This window comes from Stigmatopora nigra, chromosome 18 (genome assembly GCF_051989575.1).
Source record: "Stigmatopora nigra isolate UIUO_SnigA chromosome 18, RoL_Snig_1.1, whole genome shotgun sequence".
Classification (NCBI taxonomy): domain Eukaryota; kingdom Metazoa; phylum Chordata; class Actinopteri; order Syngnathiformes; family Syngnathidae; genus Stigmatopora; species Stigmatopora nigra.
Genome location: NC_135525.1, coordinates 9,193,146 through 9,213,280, shown reverse-complemented (window position 1 = coordinate 9,213,280; position 20,135 = coordinate 9,193,146). Strand labels below are relative to the sequence as shown.

General features: G+C 42.1%; 2 protein-coding genes across 4 annotated transcripts; one reads left to right on the top strand and one right to left on the bottom strand.

Moving 5' to 3' along the window:
* Positions 1-470: 470 nt before the first annotated feature.
* Positions 471-8,410, bottom strand: LOC144211233 (G-protein coupled receptor 26-like). The gene is made up of 4 exons (XM_077738291.1): positions 8,218-8,410; positions 3,096-4,187; positions 2,501-2,614; positions 471-2,254 (listed from the first exon to the last, which is right to left on the bottom strand). Exons 2-4 carry the CDS (start codon positions 3,767-3,769, stop codon positions 2,011-2,013), a joined length of 1,032 nt encoding a protein of 343 aa, XP_077594417.1. The 5' UTR covers positions 3,770-4,187; positions 8,218-8,410; the 3' UTR covers positions 471-2,010.
* On the top strand, positions 7,935-19,403 carry LOC144211234 (uncharacterized). Of its 3 annotated transcripts, none has more exons than XM_077738293.1 (7): positions 7,935-8,085; positions 11,713-11,852; positions 11,992-12,092; positions 12,168-12,316; positions 12,888-13,116; positions 13,181-13,386; positions 18,808-19,403. In XM_077738293.1, the coding sequence occupies exons 1-7, from the start codon at positions 8,071-8,073 to the stop codon at positions 18,973-18,975; spliced, it is 1,008 nt and encodes a 335-aa protein (XP_077594419.1). In that variant the 5' UTR covers positions 7,935-8,070; the 3' UTR covers positions 18,976-19,403. The 3 variants fall into 3 exon arrangements, with proteins under 3 accessions (XP_077594419.1, XP_077594418.1, XP_077594420.1); XM_077738292.1 differs by lacking the exon at positions 7,935-8,085 and adding an exon at positions 8,432-8,591; XM_077738294.1 differs by lacking the exon at positions 7,935-8,085 and adding an exon at positions 11,204-11,368.
* Positions 19,404-20,135: the final 732 nt, after the last annotated feature.

The window sequence follows — 20,135 nt, the reverse complement described above, 5'->3', positions numbered from 1 at the left end:
AAATACAATTTTTTTCAGGTAAGGGGGAAAGAAGTAAAATATTCTTTATACTATGTTTAGTATACCTAATCTGTCCGTCAAAAATGGCGTAGTGGCAAAAGAGAAAGTTTAGCGTTTCCCCGCCGAGGTGTCCACTTCTCACTTTGCGTTTTAGGGACAATCGGTCAGCTATTTTTTTTTTTTTTTGTTCTCTACTCATTTTTAAGGTGTGAATATTGTCCCCCATGCTGAGGTGCATCGATTTTTCGCTCCACACACCAAAATGTTTTTTTTCCCTTGGTATTGAACTCACCGGTTACCACTGACAAACAGCGCTGGATGTCCAATCCCTGGTCCATTCGCTTCTCCCAATCAAAAGGAATTGGACGTCCAGCGTCACCGTCAGTGGTAGTCGACAAGCTCCACCTTAAAAATATACAAAATAAAATAATATTTGGTGTTTGGGAGGGATAATGAGGACAGCATAAGGACACTTTTAAGTTACACTTTAATCATGGAGATCAAAATCTGAACCTGCCATCATGTTATCATTATGATAAACACATATGTAATCATAATTAGCAGCTTTTTAGCTCAGGAGTTTGAAAACAAAATAAACAAAGAAAAAAAATGAGGTCCTACCAATAAATAGAGCTTATACTTGCATTTCAACCAGCACAATGTACTTTCTATGAAAATAGAGGCAAAATACTTGTTCAGAACCGTGTACAGCATCAACCGACCAACCCAACAAATACAGGTTCTGTTCTAGATCATAACTGTACACAAAATGTAATAAGGCAACAGTCATTTCTTTCTAAACGAGTGGAAAATACACATTTCAATGGGAAATACTCTACGTCACCCATTTGACAGCATTTAAGGCATTCCTAGTTTGGGCGTGTCCGTAATCACGCCAGAAAAACTTTAGTTCATTTTGAGAGGACAAATTCATCCAGTCATATTTACATTAAGATTAGAAAACTATGGAAAAAAAAACCTAGGATCATAAATGTTTTACTAAAGGGTAGGAAACCCCCTTGATGCCTGAATTTAATAAATACACATAAAAAATATTGACCGATACATCAGTATACTAGCAAGAATTAGAAATCGAAAAGAAGTTTTTTTTTTTTTAGCATTTTGACCCTAAATTATACTTAGTGCAACACTGAAAGGGCTTAGTAATAAAAATTCAGGCATCAATAAATAAAGGACGGATACAAAAAATCATCTCTAAAATCACATTTTCTTAAGTTAAGGTAAGGTATTCATTCTTGTAAAATGCTATTTTTTAGAGCCGAATAGTACTGTTTGTTTTGGTCAAGTTTTAAAACATGAAATTCAGCTACGTCATTTGGCTTACTGGATTCATTTTGGCACGTCATGTATTCAGTCTTTGACTCAGGTTCCGTTACACGGTCGCCTCTGCCGATCCTCCGTGGAGCCAAAACTGTGGAATCGGGTTGGTGACACAAAAAGATTCAAACTAAACTTTCCGAGTTTAAAAAGCGACTGCTCCGGAACGCCGCGCATTCGTCATCCGATTAGCGGCGACGTCGCTACGACAGAACTCGTGACTCGGCGTCCGAGTGAGGATCGGTATTGATCGGGCAACATTTGAGAAACATTGCTGGCCAAGGGCTACTGCTGCATTTAAAATGGCTTCCCAAATAGCGAGTGAGCCAGGCCTTGGTTTAGAAACCCCTGTCTTCGACTTTGGGCCCCTTTGCGATGAAGGGGAAGGGGATTGACTACCTGAGGGCCTGGAAAGGCTCCAATCAAGCCATGACAAAGGGCAATGAGTGGAAGCATAGGAATAAAGCGCAATGAAAAATCCTCGTACCTGAAATCATCTTGATTAAGACGCACTCGAGTACAATTAAGGGACGTTCAGTGCTACATAATGCTCGTTATTAAATAACTCCTACTATTATGCTGTAAGATCCAGTATAGCTACCCTCAACTCGCCCTTCATCCACGGCGGCGCTCGGTCGTCACGGCAACACGGTGGGGGCATCCGTCCGCCGCTCACTGCCCCGGTAAGGCGCCGCCTCGTTCCTCGCCACCTCGTCCCTCGCCGCCTCGTCCCGACTCGTTCAGAGAGCGGCTGCGTTTAAGCAGCCGGTTGACGATGTCGCCGTATGTCTTGCGATACTGGTGGCGTAGCAGGGAGTACGCAAAGGGGTCGCATGCCGCCTTGCTGTATACCAAGCACTTGGACACCGCGCCCCAGTGGGGGCTGATGGGTACCGCCGGGATCAACTCCAGGATCCTAACCACGGGGGAGAGACCAGTTAGACCGGTCGGTCGCATGTGTCCCAATATTTCACAATCTTCTCAACAAAAAGTAGAAAAGCATGAAATTTACTGGTCACTGGTTGCTCGGTAGAACAACTGAGATGCAATCTTTCAAGAATGACAAGGTCAGGTGTCACTGATTCCATTTTTTTGAATGCTGTGGTATTTAATACATAGACAGTTATGCCGAGAAGTTGAGGGAGAAATGCTTGTGGCTCACCTTGTGATGACGTAAGGAGCGAAGCAGATCATGAAGGTGCCAATGAAGGTGCTGATCTTCCTGGTGGCTCGCTGCCTCCGCCGCCTCTGCTGATCCAGGCAGCGCTGTCGAACACTTTGTGGAGTACAACAAAAAATCAAATGAAACACTTTCATTTCTCCGTGGCAGCAAAGTCAGCCAAGCATAGACAGCTATATCCCACTCCACTTTTTTCCACAAAAATGAAGATTGTGATTTTCTTGACTTACTGTAAATGAAAGGGAACCTACTGGCTGGCATTGACAGAACTGGACATCCAATCCATTGCTACTTGGAACCAATCAATTTCCAACATCTGTTGTTGTTGTTTTTTTCTAACTCACTCACTCACAGCCATTGACATTGATGGACATCAAATCCATTTGAACTGGGATGTCTGGCAATCAAGTATCCCTTTGACTGGTCAAAACGGATTGGACGTCCAGTGCCGTAGAGGGCATCCGATGAGTTGATCGGCTTCTCCGCTTACTTAGTTGTGAGTAACAGCCTTCTTAACAAATGACTGCCGGTCACATTTACCACAAAAAGAATGAACAAGGCCGACTTTTGTATTTACCTGGGATGGATGTCCACCAGCAGCACCAGAGTTTGCATGGTGATGATGTCAATCCTCCTGCAGTGGAAGCGGGCCACTTTGAGCACTTTGAGGTAAGTGACGCAAAGCACCACGAAGGACAGCACGAAGGTGAGCGTGTGGAAGAGGACAGTAAAGACCACAAATTGCGTCCAGTTGCTGGCCTGGTCCACGGGCACAGCCAGGGTGCAGGCGGCATACAAGCGGTGGTATCCCAGCCAGGAGAGGCAGGTGGCGGCCATGGAGAAGCTCATGGCGTGGAACCAAGTGAAGCCCAGCACCATGGCGGCGTCCCGGTGTCGCATCTTGGAACGGTAGCGCAGCGGAAAGACCACGGCGATCCAACGGTCCACGCTGAGCGCCGCCACGCTCAGCATGGAGTTGGTGGAGAGGAAAGTGTCCAGGAAGCCGGCCGCCTGGCAAAAGGCGTCGCCGCCGGGCTGGTCGCGGTTGGCCAGGGCGGCCAACGTCAGCGGCATGTTGGCCACCGTCAGCAACAGGTTGCAGAAGGTCAGGTTGAGGTTGAAGAGCCCGGGAACCTGCTTGCGGATCTCGTGGCTGTACAGGAAGCAGACCACCACCAGGATGTTGGACAGCAGCGACACCACGATGATGACCAGGACCAGGATGAACATCACCACCTCCGCCGGTTCCATTGTCAATTTTATTCCTTCCTTCCCTTCCCTTCCCTTTTTTTTCTTCTTTTTTTAAATGTAGCAGCCGCTGTCTTCTGCGGCGCTCACATCCGCGCGGCGGCGCTCCTAAAGCGGCCACGTTCGTTTCCATGCTCCCCCATGTCTCCACCGGTGGAGAAACCCCCGGGTCTCTTTTCCACTACATTGCTTCCGAGGCGATGGCGAGAAAGGCTTCCCTGCTTCGATCTTCTTCTTCTTCTCCTCCTCTCCGGACCGGCTACGAGAGAGTGGCCGACGCTGCGTCTAGCTGAGTGGATTGGTTGGCTTGTCGCGCGCTTCTGGAGGCATCACCTCTCCCCGCACGCCTCGCAGTGTGTGGGCTTACTCCAGCGAAGACCCTCATACACAGATGCACGCTTTGCTATAGGAGGGAGCATGTCTGTAGAAAGGACACTCAATTAGGCACAACCAGGGGACTTTTTTTCAATCTTAGGAGCATCATTTTTTTTTTAAAAGGGGTAGACTTGCACAAAGCTCCTTGACAAAAATACACTATTATCCAGTGCTGGTAAATTGCAACAAGAATAATTGATAAAGAGGTGGTCTGAAAAAGTGAGTCATTTTCACAATCTCCATTATTCCTATTTATGAGAAAAATATGAGAAAAATAAATCTGCAATAAAATGCCAGAATTAAAATATATATATATATATATTTCAATTGGAGTTTTTTTCCACTGACTGTGGGCTTTTGCAATTTTAGTGTACTTGTTACAATTATAAATAGTGGAGATGTTTTGAGACCAAAATACATTGAAATACATTTTTTAAATTTAGATTTCAACCACAAGATCACACTTGTTTCAGTAAAATCCCACGAAATTAAACTTTCGCTAGTTTCAGGCACCTCTCAATTAAAAGGGAGTGAATGTCTATTGGCATCATTAACAGTGAAGGAGTTAAGGCTATGTGAGGTTACATTACATTTATAAATGTAATTCCCAAATTCCCAAACATATTATATTTGAAATATTGAATTCAGTTGATAGTATTTCATTTTTTCTAGAGCAGATCTGGTTTACCTACAAGCATCAATGAGTGAACAACAGGGGCATGATTTAACATAGTAAAAAATAATTAAAGCCGACGCAAATCATTTTGAGTATTGCGCAAGTTCCGATTTTCCAGTGTATTTCCAGAGAAACCCAAGCAGTTTCGACTCACTGGACTTTAAATATGCTAATCACGTCTGCTCCGTTGGGTTGTTAAGACATCTTCCGTTTCCCTGCAGGGAGCTGTCGAATCACGCCTCCGCGCTTTAGACACCCCCCCCCCCCTGCCCCTCACACACACACGCACACACACATACACACACACACACCCCTTTTCATCACTACAACTACACAGTGGACTTTCCTGTTCTAATACGTGGGTTTTGGCACATGAGAGGGAGGACGGATACGTCGGGTGGGTGGAGTGAGTCCAAACGTGTGGGTGGGTTTAAAGTTATTGATGATTCAGTTTACCATACGCGCAAGCCTGGATGGAAACCAAACTATGGCTCGCACCCAATTATGAAAATATTGAATATGGCTCACAAAAGAAGCTTGAATTCAGCCTAGGTTGAATTAAAAAAAATGTGTGGGTGGCCTTAGCAGTAGATGGAGTGCAGCAGTTTTTCTACCAGAATGCACATTTTGTAAAGACAAAAGACGTATACTACTACATTGACTTTAGCAAAATGTAGCTAGCAAAATGTACTCGCTATAGATATTATGATACTTGGTTGAAAGCGAGAGTAGTGAAAGTGCTATTTTGCTATTTGCCACAAATGCAACGCAATGGTGGCCTGGGGGATGTGAGGTGGTGAGCCTTGGCGGGGTTTTGCTGCCACTTCTTGCATCATGTGACTGGAAGCAAAAAGGCACCAGCTGTGTCCTCATTTGAGGTGGGTGCAACCCCCACTATATGTGTCCATTGGTACGCTCTAGCCAGAAGGAGTCTATCCGGTTACATTACCATGCGAACTTGCCAAACAATCCACCAAACTATTTTATCGGGGAAAGATTTCAATCAATGTTGTCCAAACCATGGTCTGCTGGCCACCTGGGGCCTTCTGCAAATTACGAAATCATAGAATATGACCCACAAAAGAATGTCTTGTCTATTCTGCCTAGTAACAATATATACTATCCTAAATAGTTGCAATTGGATGCTAAAAGGCTAGTGTTTCAGGGCTATTTTGGAAAATTGTGAAAAATCCAGGCTAGGACCTGGAAAGTTTTGGAATTTAGACTAATAGTAGGTTTAAGGCAAATTGCTTTGGATTTTGGAATACTTATTAAACGTAGCACTCAAGAATAGTGCTATTTTCTTCTATTTACATGGAGTTTGTTTGATTGATGTAGTTTAGCTCTTTGAGGCTGATTCTTCCTGTCAGAAGACTGAACAAGCGCAGGACTTGACAGCGTGCGAGAAGGCCCGCAGCTCTCTTCCTTTTTGCTGCGCCAGCGTCCGTTTGAACGGGCTGCCGCTTCCCATCCCACACTCGATTGGCCGCCGACTGACAGGCCCGCGTGCGCCGCCCCGACGACGTGAGCCGGGGGCCACGCGCACCTATTTGCTACCAAGCGTTTTTGGGCTTTTCACTCCCAGAAAGTGGACTTAAGAGATGTTCACTAAACCTGAAAGTGGAGTGAAGATGTCAACAAGGGGGAAGGAGATATTCGCACTAATCACCTGCACTGACTGTCAATTGCTATTTTTGTTTGGCGCCTGGATTTAATTAGGCGGGTGTTTTGACTTCCCACTCCTCCTTGGTCAAATGTTTACCATCACAACTCGGAGGGTGATTGACTCAAACACAGCGTGCATGTCACAAAGCTCCTCCATTTGTCGGTAGGAGACGAGAGCGTATGACTGAATTGTAAAGGTCGGAGCGTACGACTCGTTTGACTGCGGGGCCTCCACTCACCGCCGGCGAATTAATAACTGGGACAATGTTAACACAGGTGCAGCAAGAGGGCTTGTGTTGGGGGAATCCTTCATTTTCTAAATGTCACTGAAGGATAGCAGTGGGAAAAAAATGCTCTCGTACTTGCATATTAAAAACAAAGAAGACAAAATGCCATTTCGGCAGAAATCGCATGGGGGTGGTTTGCTCTCCTAGGGGTCACTTGGAGATTTTTTGGGGGACTTTCTATCCATTATAGGGCATTTTTGGGCCACTTTCTGGTTAACTCTTTGGCTGTCATTTACGTTGCTAGATTATCTAGAAGAGAAATTTGGATTTAATGGCCATTTTGGGGTCACTTCTTGTTGATTTGACGTCTTTTGCAGGCCACTCCCTGATGCTTTTGCGCTACTTTGTAGTACTTTTTATGTGTAGCATACTAACTAAAAGTAAACGAATATTATGAAGTCGTATGTTTTGAAGGGATCATTTTAAATTTGCTGTTAAGGTGTCCAATGTTATGCAACATGGGAAGAAGATTATATTCCTATCCTCTGGAAGACTGGAGATAATTTAAATAAACTTCATTAATGAGTATGTAGCAGAGTTGCAGCTCGGTAGTTAATCCATTAAAATGGTTGCCTGGCAATGAGTGGATTTGAGCGTGCAGAAAACATCACCAAAAGCTCATTAAGAAACGGGGTGTCCATTTAGTAAATATTTGTAGCTCACCTCCCCAGAAGATATCAAGAAAAAGTAGAGTTGAATTATAGTTGTACTCTTTTCGTAAGGACACAAAAATAGTTTTCAAATTGGAATTTTGTTCAGTATATGTCACTAGAGCTGCAGAATTGCAAACTAAAATTAAAATGACAGCACAACTTAATCTGTGACGCCCTCTTGTGGAAAATATACAGTGCTTAAAAATACCCCAAGAGTTATAAATGCGCTAAAATACTTCCATCTGTAGATGGCATTATATACATTTTAATACGAAGCGTTAGCATTGACTTTAATGTTTTTACTTATAAATAAAATAGTTGCAATAATAAAGTAGTATATATTTATTTATTTAAATAGGCCTGTGTTGGATACATGGATATATTTTTACGAAATAGTGTTTATATAGCCCTGCTATCAATAATAATAGATAGTCTAAAAGGTCATCACGTCTATTGAAGTGGCTAAAAAGACATCTAGGCATATTTTAAGAGCTCTTGGGTGCCTCAGTTTTAAAAGCCTTAATGAGTGAGAACTGATTCCCTTTCTTGTGTGTCATACACAAAAAATAACAATGTCTATTTGCTTTTAGTCTAACAAATAAACATGGGAGCATTTCAAATTGTCCCTAAAGGCTGTTGATTTTCTGTATGCGACCCAGCCAGGTAGGCCTTTTGAATACTTTGCAAAAACAACCCCTTTCGTCTACTGTTAAATTATAAATAGACGACACATAGTGATATCATTTGGGAAGCTTTCTTCATCTAAAATAAATGATAAATGACAAAAAGTCTTACTTTTTTAGGGATCTATCACATGTATCAGCACATTGTCATGACAAGCAATCCATTCTGACTGGTCGGTCTGAGCATTTCTGATCCACTGTGGAATGAAAGAAACGAGATTGCTTATTTTTCATAACAAGCAAATGTACAAACATCCATGCGTCCTTTCCACCCGAGTTCAAATGAACCGCATAAGCATCAAAGCAAGAAAAACGCCTCATGGTTTTTGCGCTTTACGTCATCACAAAAGTCTGGTCTGCTCAGTTCATTTCAACCAGTCAGACGGTTGTTTGTCGTTTTACTTTTATGTTACTTTCATAAAACTACGGACATTTAGGACATGGCCTGTTGATGTATAAATGAAGGCGACAGAAGACACTTCAAAGGTATTAAAAAAAATAAGAATCATGAATGAAATGACATTGCCTACTGTGATAACAATGATTATGTAGTAAATACAGACTTAGTTGACCTTAAGTGACCTGTTTAGAATTTAAAGCATGGGTGTCCAAGGCATTTTTCATTGAATACTGCATTTGAAAAATTAAAAAATAAGCAAATTCATTCAAAATAATTAAATTCTAGACAGTTTTCTATGTGAATTGGAAATAGAGGACTGTCTGGACACCCCTTGTTTTACCCAATTCCAAATACATTGCATCCATCTTTTCTATCCTTTTAATTAGCAGAGACAGGAAATTATGTAGTGAACGCGCTGATAAACCTGAGGTATGACCGACCGTCTGATAGTCATGAAGGTTCATCGTTGATGTATTTATCAAATCAATCGAGGAAATAATAGACAGAAGATTCATTTGGAGGCTGTGGGCTCGTTTTTCTGCTAATGACGGTGTTGTCAGACTCAGAGTGCTCTTCGTGACACAAAAAAATGGCTTGTGTGTTGGATGAAGATAGTGTCAGTGAGTGTGTGTTGGGTTAAAAGTGAATGAAAGATGAAAGGGAAAAGCAAGCATTGGGATTTGTGACCAATCACAATTGCGGCCTTGTTCGGGAGAGCCCACTTCAAGTGACATGGCAGGAGGCTTGTTAAATACGAGAGCCACCCTAGACCTCCAGCAAGGCTTCACATTTTCTTGTTTCATGTTATAATGGTGAAAGCCTATCTTTTGTACACCACGACAAAGGTTGGAGACATTGGCTACCATTGACGGTAGTACACGCTCAATGCATTTTGACTGGATACGAATTGATAAATCTATTGAATCAAGTGTGCTAAGGCAGAACATGGATCACAAATCAATCCATGGAAAACAGCAAGTCATGCAAAGGAGCGCTTTAAATAGACTGTGTGGAAAACCATGGTGAAAGGACACTGGTGACTAAATTAAACTGAGCAGTATGGCAGTCTTCCACTAGGAGGAACATTATTTAGAAATCCAAATGTTTGTTTGTTGCACCGATAACAGTTGTCTTAACATTGTGGCGTGCTCATTTCATAATCAAGTTCAATCAGTCCATCCCCATTTAGTTCCCTCAGCTTTCCAAAGCAAAAACAAGAATTCTGAAGAGGCCCATTGGTATAAAACTCCACTCCATTTTTTTTCCCCGCCCTCGACATGAAAGTGTCTGTAATAATGATTGCGACCTGACCCGGTGACAATTTCAGGCCATTTGCTTGAGGTGGCCCAGCTGCCGCCATCCCATTCCACCTCCGTGATTAGATGGCGACTAGATCGTTCACATTTGATTGGGGGAGTTAAGTTCTTTATACGCCTCCCTGTAAAATGAGCGCTCTTCTTCCAGAGCGTCCATCGGCGAGGGGGTGGGGTCTTTCGTGTTAATAATTTAAAGAGACCAGGATAAATGAATGGCGCTATTAGCCCACTTTGCCAAATGAGACACTTGGTTTAAAAATGGAAAAAGTGGTTTTAACATCATGACGGATTTGAACATCTATACTGCGGTTCTTGAAGAAAATTATACTCATTTTATGCACACTCACTGGCTAAAATTCATTGCGATAATATTAAATATGATTTTGTGTGACTAGTTATTTGTTTGGGGAAGTTTGGGTTCTAGTTAAAATATTGAAAGAAAGTTAAATAGAATGCAACTATGCTGTAGTATTGAAGGAGCAGTACAATCTCTATTGAAATGAAGTAAAAAGGGGGCTAAAAACTGCAATCTCAACATTATTTTTAACAATCTAATTACTCTACGATTAAATGTGGTGAACACCCAGAGGTGAAAACTGACAAATGCGAGAAAAGCTGTCGATTGTGGACAATATGAAAGCGCAACACTGCTTTTGTCCCGCACCTCTGACCGCTATCGCCTCTGCTTTAATTTAATATCTACTTATCTCCCTCCGTTGTTGGCCTTTTATTGAGGTTGCGCCTCCACTGAGTTATCGTGGCTGATCTTCAAGCCAGAAGTGAGGGTCAGGGTTCGAGAAGAGTGGCCTCTTGTTTATTGGCTTCCATTGAGTCTCTCGCCGGCGAACTGATTTGGCTATCTGCCGTCATATTAAGCCTTTTCACGGCCGTATTTGACGCCACGCGGATATTGGTTGTAAGCACATGGAGATATTTTCCGGCACGAGTGCATTAAATATGCTACAGTGGCTTTTTTAATATCCTCCCGGTGGGGCCTGGTGCAGGATGTGAGAATGCTACTGATCTTGGGAGTTCAGGTAGGAAGAATTCAATCTTGATCATCTCCATCGCCCCCAAAAATAAGAGCTATATTATTACATTTTTAAAAGGGAGTGTGCACCTAAGAATTTGTTTTTTCATTATTTTACACAGGCAAAGAATGTATTAAAAGCAGCAACACAGATTAGCAAAACAAAACAAAAATAGTTTCACATCAAAAATCAGCATTATAGTAATGAGGTTTTTGACAGTACGTGCAGTATTAGTTATTCTTAGTGTCTTTTTAAATAGCTGTTTCAAACTTGTTCTCTTTCATGTTGACATCATGACGCAGGGCGCACATGGTCGCTTGTTTACGTCCCGCAACCACGGGGATGGAAGGGGAAAAAAATGAGAGGGGGGGCTAAGGATTGTGAAACAGCCTTCTCTGGCTCCGGTGCTGTTTACTAAGCTCGGCGCTTGGTGAAAAACAAAGCCACGAAGACTTTATTTTAAAAGAAATGTCAAGATAGTTTTTTGGTTCTTAGCAAGCGCACAAGGATACAACGGTATGTTGTTGTTGTTTTTTTCTGTTTCTTCTAATTCCAGCAATGTGGTGTGATGACAGCAACAAAACAATCACACTAGGCTGTTTTTGTTTTGCTAACATGCTAGGTAAACCTACTTGAGCTTTCAATTGATGGCATGTTGTAAAAATAACTTTTTTCTAATAGCATGGACTGATATCATGAAAATAAGCCAATGGCTAGAAAAAAATGTTTTATTTCTATTGATGGCAATAGACAAATAAATGTTGAAGGATTACAAGTCCTTTGACTTTTCTTAAATTGGTCCTCAGAGACAAGAACTTGGACACCTTTGCTGTACTTTAAAATTCATTCCTGACTTAAAGGTTGGAAAAGACTGGTGTATGATGATGCCTCAATTGGGAAGCCTATTGACCCAGTTGCATGTAGGCGGCTCCAGAGCTCCGGAAAGTCCGAGAGGCCAGAAAGCGCAACAAACCCCAACTGAATTCCTTCAAGGTGTCAGGTAACAAGTCTTGTCTGGCCAGAACATTCCTGGAATTGCTAAACCAGACTTCATCCTGGTCTGCTTATCTTCTGGGCTCAGTTGCAGAGTCTCAATGATATAAAATGTCTCCATTTTCTTCTGCATTGGGACTATATAGGAAACTCAGTGGGCTTAAGAAAGACCAGATCTTCTGTAATCTACGGATTCCTGACCAGTTCCAAGTGGTCAAAGATGATATTAACGTTGTCATTCTTACAGGTAAGCTTAAAGGAATGGCTCTGGCAATCCCTTTTCTGTGTCATATTGTGACTGTTTTTCTTCTGTTCTCCCAAGGCCGTGGAATCTTTTGCATGGACATAAAACCCTGGAGAGGTCTGTTGTCGGCTCACGGACAAAATTGGCACATTCAAGTGAAGGAAAAAGATCAGAACTTAAGCAACATCTGCATCGAGCAAGTGGAGGACCCCATCAAGGCAATCATGGTAAAATGTAAAAAACAATTGTCAACTGTTCAATCACCGTGGGTCAAAGAAACACACTTGTGTCCGATGTCCAGGCAATTGTCCAGCAAATGGTTTTCATCCAAACGCGCGTTGGGGTTAAGAATGTCACCCTGGCAATTTATATGTAAATTTCCAACACTTGTCGCGAGTTTCCGAAAGTTGCCGAGTGGCCGCTCTTTATCGGAAAGGCCGCAATTATGTTCACGTGGGGAGGCGACTAAAAACACAGCTGCCTCCTGATGTGACCTGCTCCTCGTTTGGAGAGCGTCGCTTCACTCACGCAAAACATTATTGAAAATGGTTTGAACTAGGCTTTTTTAACTTGATTACTTTACACAAAGTGGCTTTAATTGTTAAACACATTGCGTAATACAGAGAAGCAGAAGAGTGGTTCTTCCCAAAATATAAAATGCACTTGTGCTTTTGTTGTAACTTTAGTTGCCTCCATCTATACCTGGATCTGTGGAAACATTTTTTTCCACCATGTCACATTTATATATCGGTTCAGGAGAAAAAATATTTGAGGTTGGTCTTCTACTGTCTCCCTCAGATCAAGACGTCTCATTTGTGCGATCTTCTGAGGAGAAATGGCGTTCCCCTGCACCGAAGCCTCTTCTTCCCCAGAGTGGTCTTCCCGTCGCCGGAGTGCGAGCTCGCCAAGGACCTCCAAGAGCGTCGGGAAGTAGTGCCCCACGACCAGGTTGACCACTTTCTGAAATCTCTAAGGGAGGACTACATGGCCTGGATGTTGGACGCACTGACTCCTTCCTGGCTTTCTGGTGAGCGCAAAAGTTCACCTTCCCTCGTATTGGAGGGTAACATGCTCGCCTCACGCGTCTGCAGGTCATCTGTCGTACAGGCAGATGAAGTCAGCGCATGAGGTCTTGAAGCACTTGGGGACTTGGGATCTCATTTGGCTCCAAAATGGGGAGCAGCTCAAAGGTGACTTCCAAGGATGCCGCTTCATTGCGCTGGACCGCCGGGAGACCGAGACGCTGGAGTTCTCCACGCTCAAGACAATGTGGGCTCTACTTGGCCGCGCCCCTCAGGTTGGTCCACTCTTTCGGTTCAAGTCGAGAAAAAACACTTCCACCGAGGTATCAAGATAGTGGTAGAAGAAATTGTAGGGGAAGTTATAAGAGATGATACCAGCAGGGGGCAGAAGCACTTTACGCCGAGATTGTTTTGGGAGTGGCTGCCTACTGCTTTAAAGAAGTTAAAACAACACTTCAGATATATGTATCCATAGTGGGAATTAAATACCAATCAGAAAATAATGGATTATCTCCAATGTCGATTTCAAAAATCTCTTCTCCAAAGATGAATAAGACCCCAATGCATGAAATAAACATAGTCGGCAAAGCAACATTTTAATGCTCAAGAATTATTAGCAATTGCAGGCAAAACAGACACTTTGTAAATGAACTTGTTAAAGGTCAAACAGCCTTGTTGACACTAAACTCGGGGCTTTCTTCGCACTCACCTTCCCCCTTCAGCCACTGTGTAGTTGATACATGACCCACAATCATTAGCCGCTCACCCAAGGCTATGTGCTGACAGCAAAATGTATGAAAATGAAAAATATGCCTTGAAAAGAGTGGGCTGCAATCATTATCCTTCTCGTCACTATTCTCTTCAATCAGGAGAAAACTTTTTGTCCTCAAGTGCTGATCAATTTTTAATATGGACTGATAAAGAATGTTTTTCGGGCCTCACTAAATATTGAGTACACAAAAATCTGTCATGAAAACCTAGCTTAATGCTAACAATGAACAGGGAAAACCATAGACAATCTTATGTATAGCATTGTTAGTGTATGGTAGTATATACTTTAAAACAAATATTCAATAGCAGTTTTGTTGTGTGTAACTGTCAAAGGAAACTGGATACCTTCCCTAGACATATTTTAGAGAAATTAAGAATAATCCCTTCTTTTGATTTGTGACTGGCAAAACACAAGATCTACGATACGATCTCAGTCAACAGTCGGTGTGTGTGTGTGTTTGTCAGCTCGAGGTGTTAATGTCACAGGGGCCCAGTCAATTACTCCGCGGAGGAGAAAGGGAAGTCCACGACCCCAAAGTGGAGAATGATTGAGTAGAGAGGCTGTAATTTATTAATTATGGACTATATTCTTAGACCACAGCTCTGGCTTCATTCAATTTGTATGGATTGAGCGGTAATTGCTGTCTATGTGAGTGTGTGTGTGGAATGAATCAATTGCGGGTTACTTACAGTTTGAGGTTTATCCTCTTGTCGTGTCGTCGCTGTTTCCAATGTTATATTGTTTTCTTGTGATCTTCCTGTGAGATGGGAAAGGCTTTTAGAAAAATATATTGGGATCCATTTTTTAGAAATAGCTAGAAAAATATGTATGTAAATACTTAAGGGTTGTCAATATACTAGTTGTGCTAATGCTAGTCACTGTTTCTATTACATTTTTTTGGTTTCATAAAACTGGCATTAAGTTAACAGATTTTACAAATGCAGTTCTAAACATGATATATGTCATTTAGTATACAAACCAAACAAAAAACTTAACACCTCAGCACAAGTAAAAGCTGTGAAACAGAATACACACTAGTTGCTGTAAGAACAGTTTTCACTACTTTTGTGATAAAGTAAAACCAATGTAACTCTTTAATTTGCCACAACAGAATAGTTATATCCCTGCCCCCTGAAATTAGCCTCTATTAGCTGAACAGCGTTGCTTAACAAAAATAAATAAATGGAAATTGTGGCCCAAAGTAACCATGATGCTTAGCTTTGTGTAATTGCACTGTCGCTCTCAACAGAGAATTGGAAATAATTGGAAATAATTTGCCAGAGCGTGTAGGAAGCTGCAGAGGGAGGGCGAGTCGCGCAATTACACGACAAAGGCGCCAAATGAAGCCGCCAACGAGTTGCTGGAGTGTCTCGCCGGGAGACGGCGACTGTGATAGCGACAATGACTCAACGTCAACGTACCGCCTGGCACACCTTCCTGGTCCATGCCCGAGGGCCCTTGTGCTCACTTTTGTTAATTTAAGTACACGCCAGGAAGCGAGCGTTCCTATTTGACACATTCCTGCTTCAGTCGGGTTAAAAAAAAACATTAATATTCATTGGGAAATAATTTATTTGACTATGAACTGAAGTGAGCTTGTGTCGAGACTTCAATGTTGGAAATTATAGTGGGAAATAACATTGGATTTGTTTTGGGTTTTTTTTTTGCTAAAGCAAATCGCCCACACTGACTGTGAATCGATTGCAATCTCAGCAAAATAATATTTGGACATTTTTATATCCTCCAAATAACACAAATTGGGTCACTCCCACTTCAGGTCACTGTTGAAGTACTATTTAAGCAACTCTAACTTGGCAAGTTAGGGATAGTGAAAATAAGAAGTTCCAATCCGAGTTGTCTTCTGAAAATGGTAGATGAGCATGAAAGATTTGACATCCATGAGGGATAGCAAGTTGTATTTCTGCCAGTATAGAAGAAATGCTATGCTGAGATCAATGCCCTGACAATGTGGACTCAACTAAAATTGTGTCACAGAGAAACTTTTGTGTTTTCACAAAGTGCCACCTGCACTGGAGGCCATGAGATATGATCAATAGGTAAGCATGAATAATGAAGAGGCCGAGCGCAGTGGACACTTAATTACACTGTGGAGAAGCCATTAAGGCTAATTGAGAAGAATAAAGATGGCTGAAGTGGATGAATGCTGAATGCAAACGGAATGCCGTCTGTTTGTTCTTCAAGAGTCGTTCGGCCCTCTGCTTTACAAATAGCCAAGTGTCATTTATCATTCTGAAATTCCAGTTAGTTTTATGTGCCTCCGTCATTTCCTTTGACCCCAATATTGTTCTTTTCATGTAAAGGATAATTGCCGTGCATCCAGACACTGCCTGCCATCTGTTACAGTTACTTGAAAATTAAGGCTAAACTACTTAACACACACTTTGGCCCATTGTGCGCTGTTGTCATAATCACCCCGAATAACGGGCGGCATCAATACAGTCTTGAAACCCGATTTGGGAGTTAATGGAATCAGATGGGGGGCGGTGGGAGCATGTGCTGGGGGTTAATGCTGTTAGAGATGTTGGCACAGAGCAAATTAAATCAGTCATAGATCGAGGCCTCTATGTGCAGCCAGACAACCAGATCCATTGAGGAGGAATAATAGAAGAAGAAAAAAAGGGGGGCGGGAGAGATCGAAGGTTATAGGGGGTAATATTAGACCCCCTCCCCATAGACATATGGAAATAAAAGTCTGGATGTCAGTGATCGTCGCAATCATTGAGTCTAATGTGCTTCCTGCTGTCCGGGGAAACAGACGCTACTCCGAACTTGGCCGGCCGGCCCTCAACTTGCGGTCATGGCTCGAGGCGAGCGCAGTTGTTGACAGATGACGCAGACGCTTGTGTCACCAAGTAAAAGTCTGCACATCTTAATGTCGAGCCAAATAAGAGTTGATGAATGTCTTTGGCGGGAAAGGTGATCAATCAGAAGCATCACACCCGGAGCAAATACTTTCAGAAAGTAAAATGGATGCCACTTCAAACGTAGGTCATCAAGTTTGACTTGTGAGGTCACTCACTAGCAATGGTAAGAGTGCCAGTGTTGCGTACCCTGAAGCATGCTTAAACCTGATCACTTTTCCTCCTCAGAGCACATTCAGGGTTCAGGACTACAGGGGGAAGGTATCTGGACATCTTAATCAATCACAGGGATGTCACTTGGTTTTAGTTGTGATAGAAGGGAGAAATCTGAGTTAATGTGGCGATTAACTCAAGTTGGTTTCTTTGGGGATGAACCACAATGAATAGTCAAAGTGGCAAGAATTGAAATGAGAGGTTTTCAAGGGCAGAGTTGATATGGGCAAGATTTATGAGCGCCACAAGAAGGTAAACAAGAGGGATGTCTCCGCACAAAATGGAGGATGGATGGCGACTCTGGTCCGTTCGACCCTCAAAAGTCAAGAGGTGGATTTGGGCCAGACGGGTCATGCCGTTAAATCAGTCTCCAAAGTTAAGCCCTGAGGCCTTGATCCTGGACCAAAGTGTGCTAGTCTAAGTCCTTATGGGTTCAGAGGTGGACAAAATGGATGTCCTTAGAGATATCTTCAAGTCCTTTGAGTAGCTTCTATTTGAATATGCGTAAGACCATGTCACTTACCTTATCTTTTCAACCCATACTCAGTCACAAATTATTAGGGTATCTATTCAAATTGGGAAATACTTGCATCAAACAAATAATACAACAATGAGTAATACTTATTTAAAATGTGATGTCTTGTTGGTAAAATCTAACACATTCTATTTCGAAGGGATACTGCCCTCTGTATAAATCATGTCCTCACCTTTGGTTCTACTAATTGCTAGTCAACTTCTTTGCACGTGGCAGCGATCCACAGCAACAATGTCTTTGTGCGGGAACATGCTCCTCTCTGCCACCAGCTGTCATTATTTATAGATTTCACTTCTCCAGCCGTGGCAAATTAACACACACTGGCTGACCCATCAAGTGCCTGGCGCCGCTAATGCAGTCCAATCCAGGATGCGATTGTCTCTTTTTTATTGAACGCTCGCTAATGAGTAAGTAAACGATGGTAAAGGTGCGCAATGGCCTTTGTGATGGGTAATTAGGAGCGGCGAGAGGCGTGCAGGTGTTGAGCCGGGCCGCCAGGGGGGTCGCGTCTACCTAGTTCTCCTGACTATTAAAATGATCACTTTCAATAGCGGACAAAGGGAAGGGAGAGCATATCTAGTGGCGGGTATTTTCCCCACCTCTAATGCTTTATCTGCCTTTTGATGTGGCACTCATAAAAGGCCTATTGCGCTCGCACAATGACCCACGAAATGGACGAGGGGCCGACGTGGCTGGCTCCGACTGTCGCCGCCATTAACTAAAAGGCCGGCGTGTTATAAGAGAGAGCGGCGGATGAAAGAACACACAGTGGGAGAAGGAGAAGAAAAAAAAAACAATAATTGAAAAATTGCCTAATGCTAAAGTGAAAGAAAATGGAGCTGTGAAAAGGCACTGTGATATTCTGTTATCTCCGGTAAATGCGGCCAAACAAGACGACTAGGCCGGGCATTTTGTTTGAAATGGATATGCTTCAATTACCTGCATGTCTAAATCTAGTTAGACGGGGCATTGTCAGGAGCTGGGATGGGGTGTTGAAGGGAATTACACTCTACAACCTTCTACAAAAACTCCAGAGCAGCAGCTACTCCCACATAACCCATTGCGAATGAGGTTACACAATGCAAGAACATTAGTTAGGATTTAATGTCACTGTTGAGCCTTGTTTAAATGAAATACAAATCAGAATGATTTAACTGTGGAGAAAAATCAGGTCAATTGCTTGTCGATTAACTAGGCAAAATAGATAACAGAACTGAATCCATTTTGAAATAACAAAGTGAAGTGACTACTGCCTTCAGTATCTGATCCAAGTTCATACTTTTGCCCTGTGTAGGTAACCGTCAAAATGTACAAGCGTGGCTCTGATGGTTGGTTGGGGAGGACATTGAGCGCCACTGCCACCGTCCCCTCTGACACCATGGTGGTCTTCAAAGTCAACGGCGAGGAGACAGAAACCAAAATCCCAGCTAATGCCATCCACACCATTACACTCAGTATATAAGATGGAATTTGGGTGATGATTTTAGATTAAAAACTAAGATCTATAATGGTTTATGTAAAAAGACCTTATTGAATATCATTAAGATCATCAGTGACTATACTATCTTTTTCTCTCAACTGTAAAACAATTCATAATGTTGTATGTAGCAATGTAGCATGTGCAAAAAGTCTAGTTTATTCACTCTTGGAATTATGATTTATATTTTAATGTGGTGTTTGTTATATTTATTCAGTTACTGAGATGTTTTTTCTAACCCCATACAGCACTTATTTTATTTAGTTTTTAACCTTTGTGGTTGGGTGTGAATTGTAGAACTTTTAGATGGTTAGTGAATGGAGTGATAATGTGTGGGTGGAAGTGTACACTTTTCATATGTATTAAGTCATAATAAAAATTGAATAAATCCATGCCATTGAATGTAAAATGCATTTGTCTCACAACGCACGGCCTGCAAATCAATGGGGGAAAAAATGGAACACTTTCATAATGTCATTACCAGACCTGATTATGTTTTATGGGTAAAGTGCATGCGTGCTTTGGGCGGTTTGATGCCGTTTTTGCGGACTAATGCTCATACGCAGATCAATATAGGCAAACGCTGATGTTTTGTGGTCCTAATTGGTGGCTGTCCACACATAATTATTGACACTGCCACTCCATTTGATGTTTAGTTTTGTGACAGTGATGACAATGCTTCAGGCTATTGTTCAATTTATCAATAATTTGACAACATTATGAGATGAAGTTCACAGCATATGACTTTTTTTTCTATTTAAAAAAATGCTTATGTATTTCACTTAGTCAATCAAGCACATGAATTAATTTGAGGTCAAAATTGAATTAAAGTCACTTACTGGCAACAATGGGAAAAATCCAATAGAAGAGTTGTATTACATGTATTTCATATTATGGGAATAACAGACATTTTTTTAAACTCAGTTTTTGGGTAAATAATACATTTTAATGACTACCGGACAAACTCAATGGTGTAATGGTGGGGATGGATTATATTGGATTGACTTTTTACACTTTATTGCCATTTTGTAAGGGGGCAGTTTTGTATAGAGTATCAAATTAATTCCTATTGTCTGTTGAAGAAAGGGCAGAAGCATAAATTCCATTTCATATTAGACTGATCCAATCTGCCATCTACAAACACG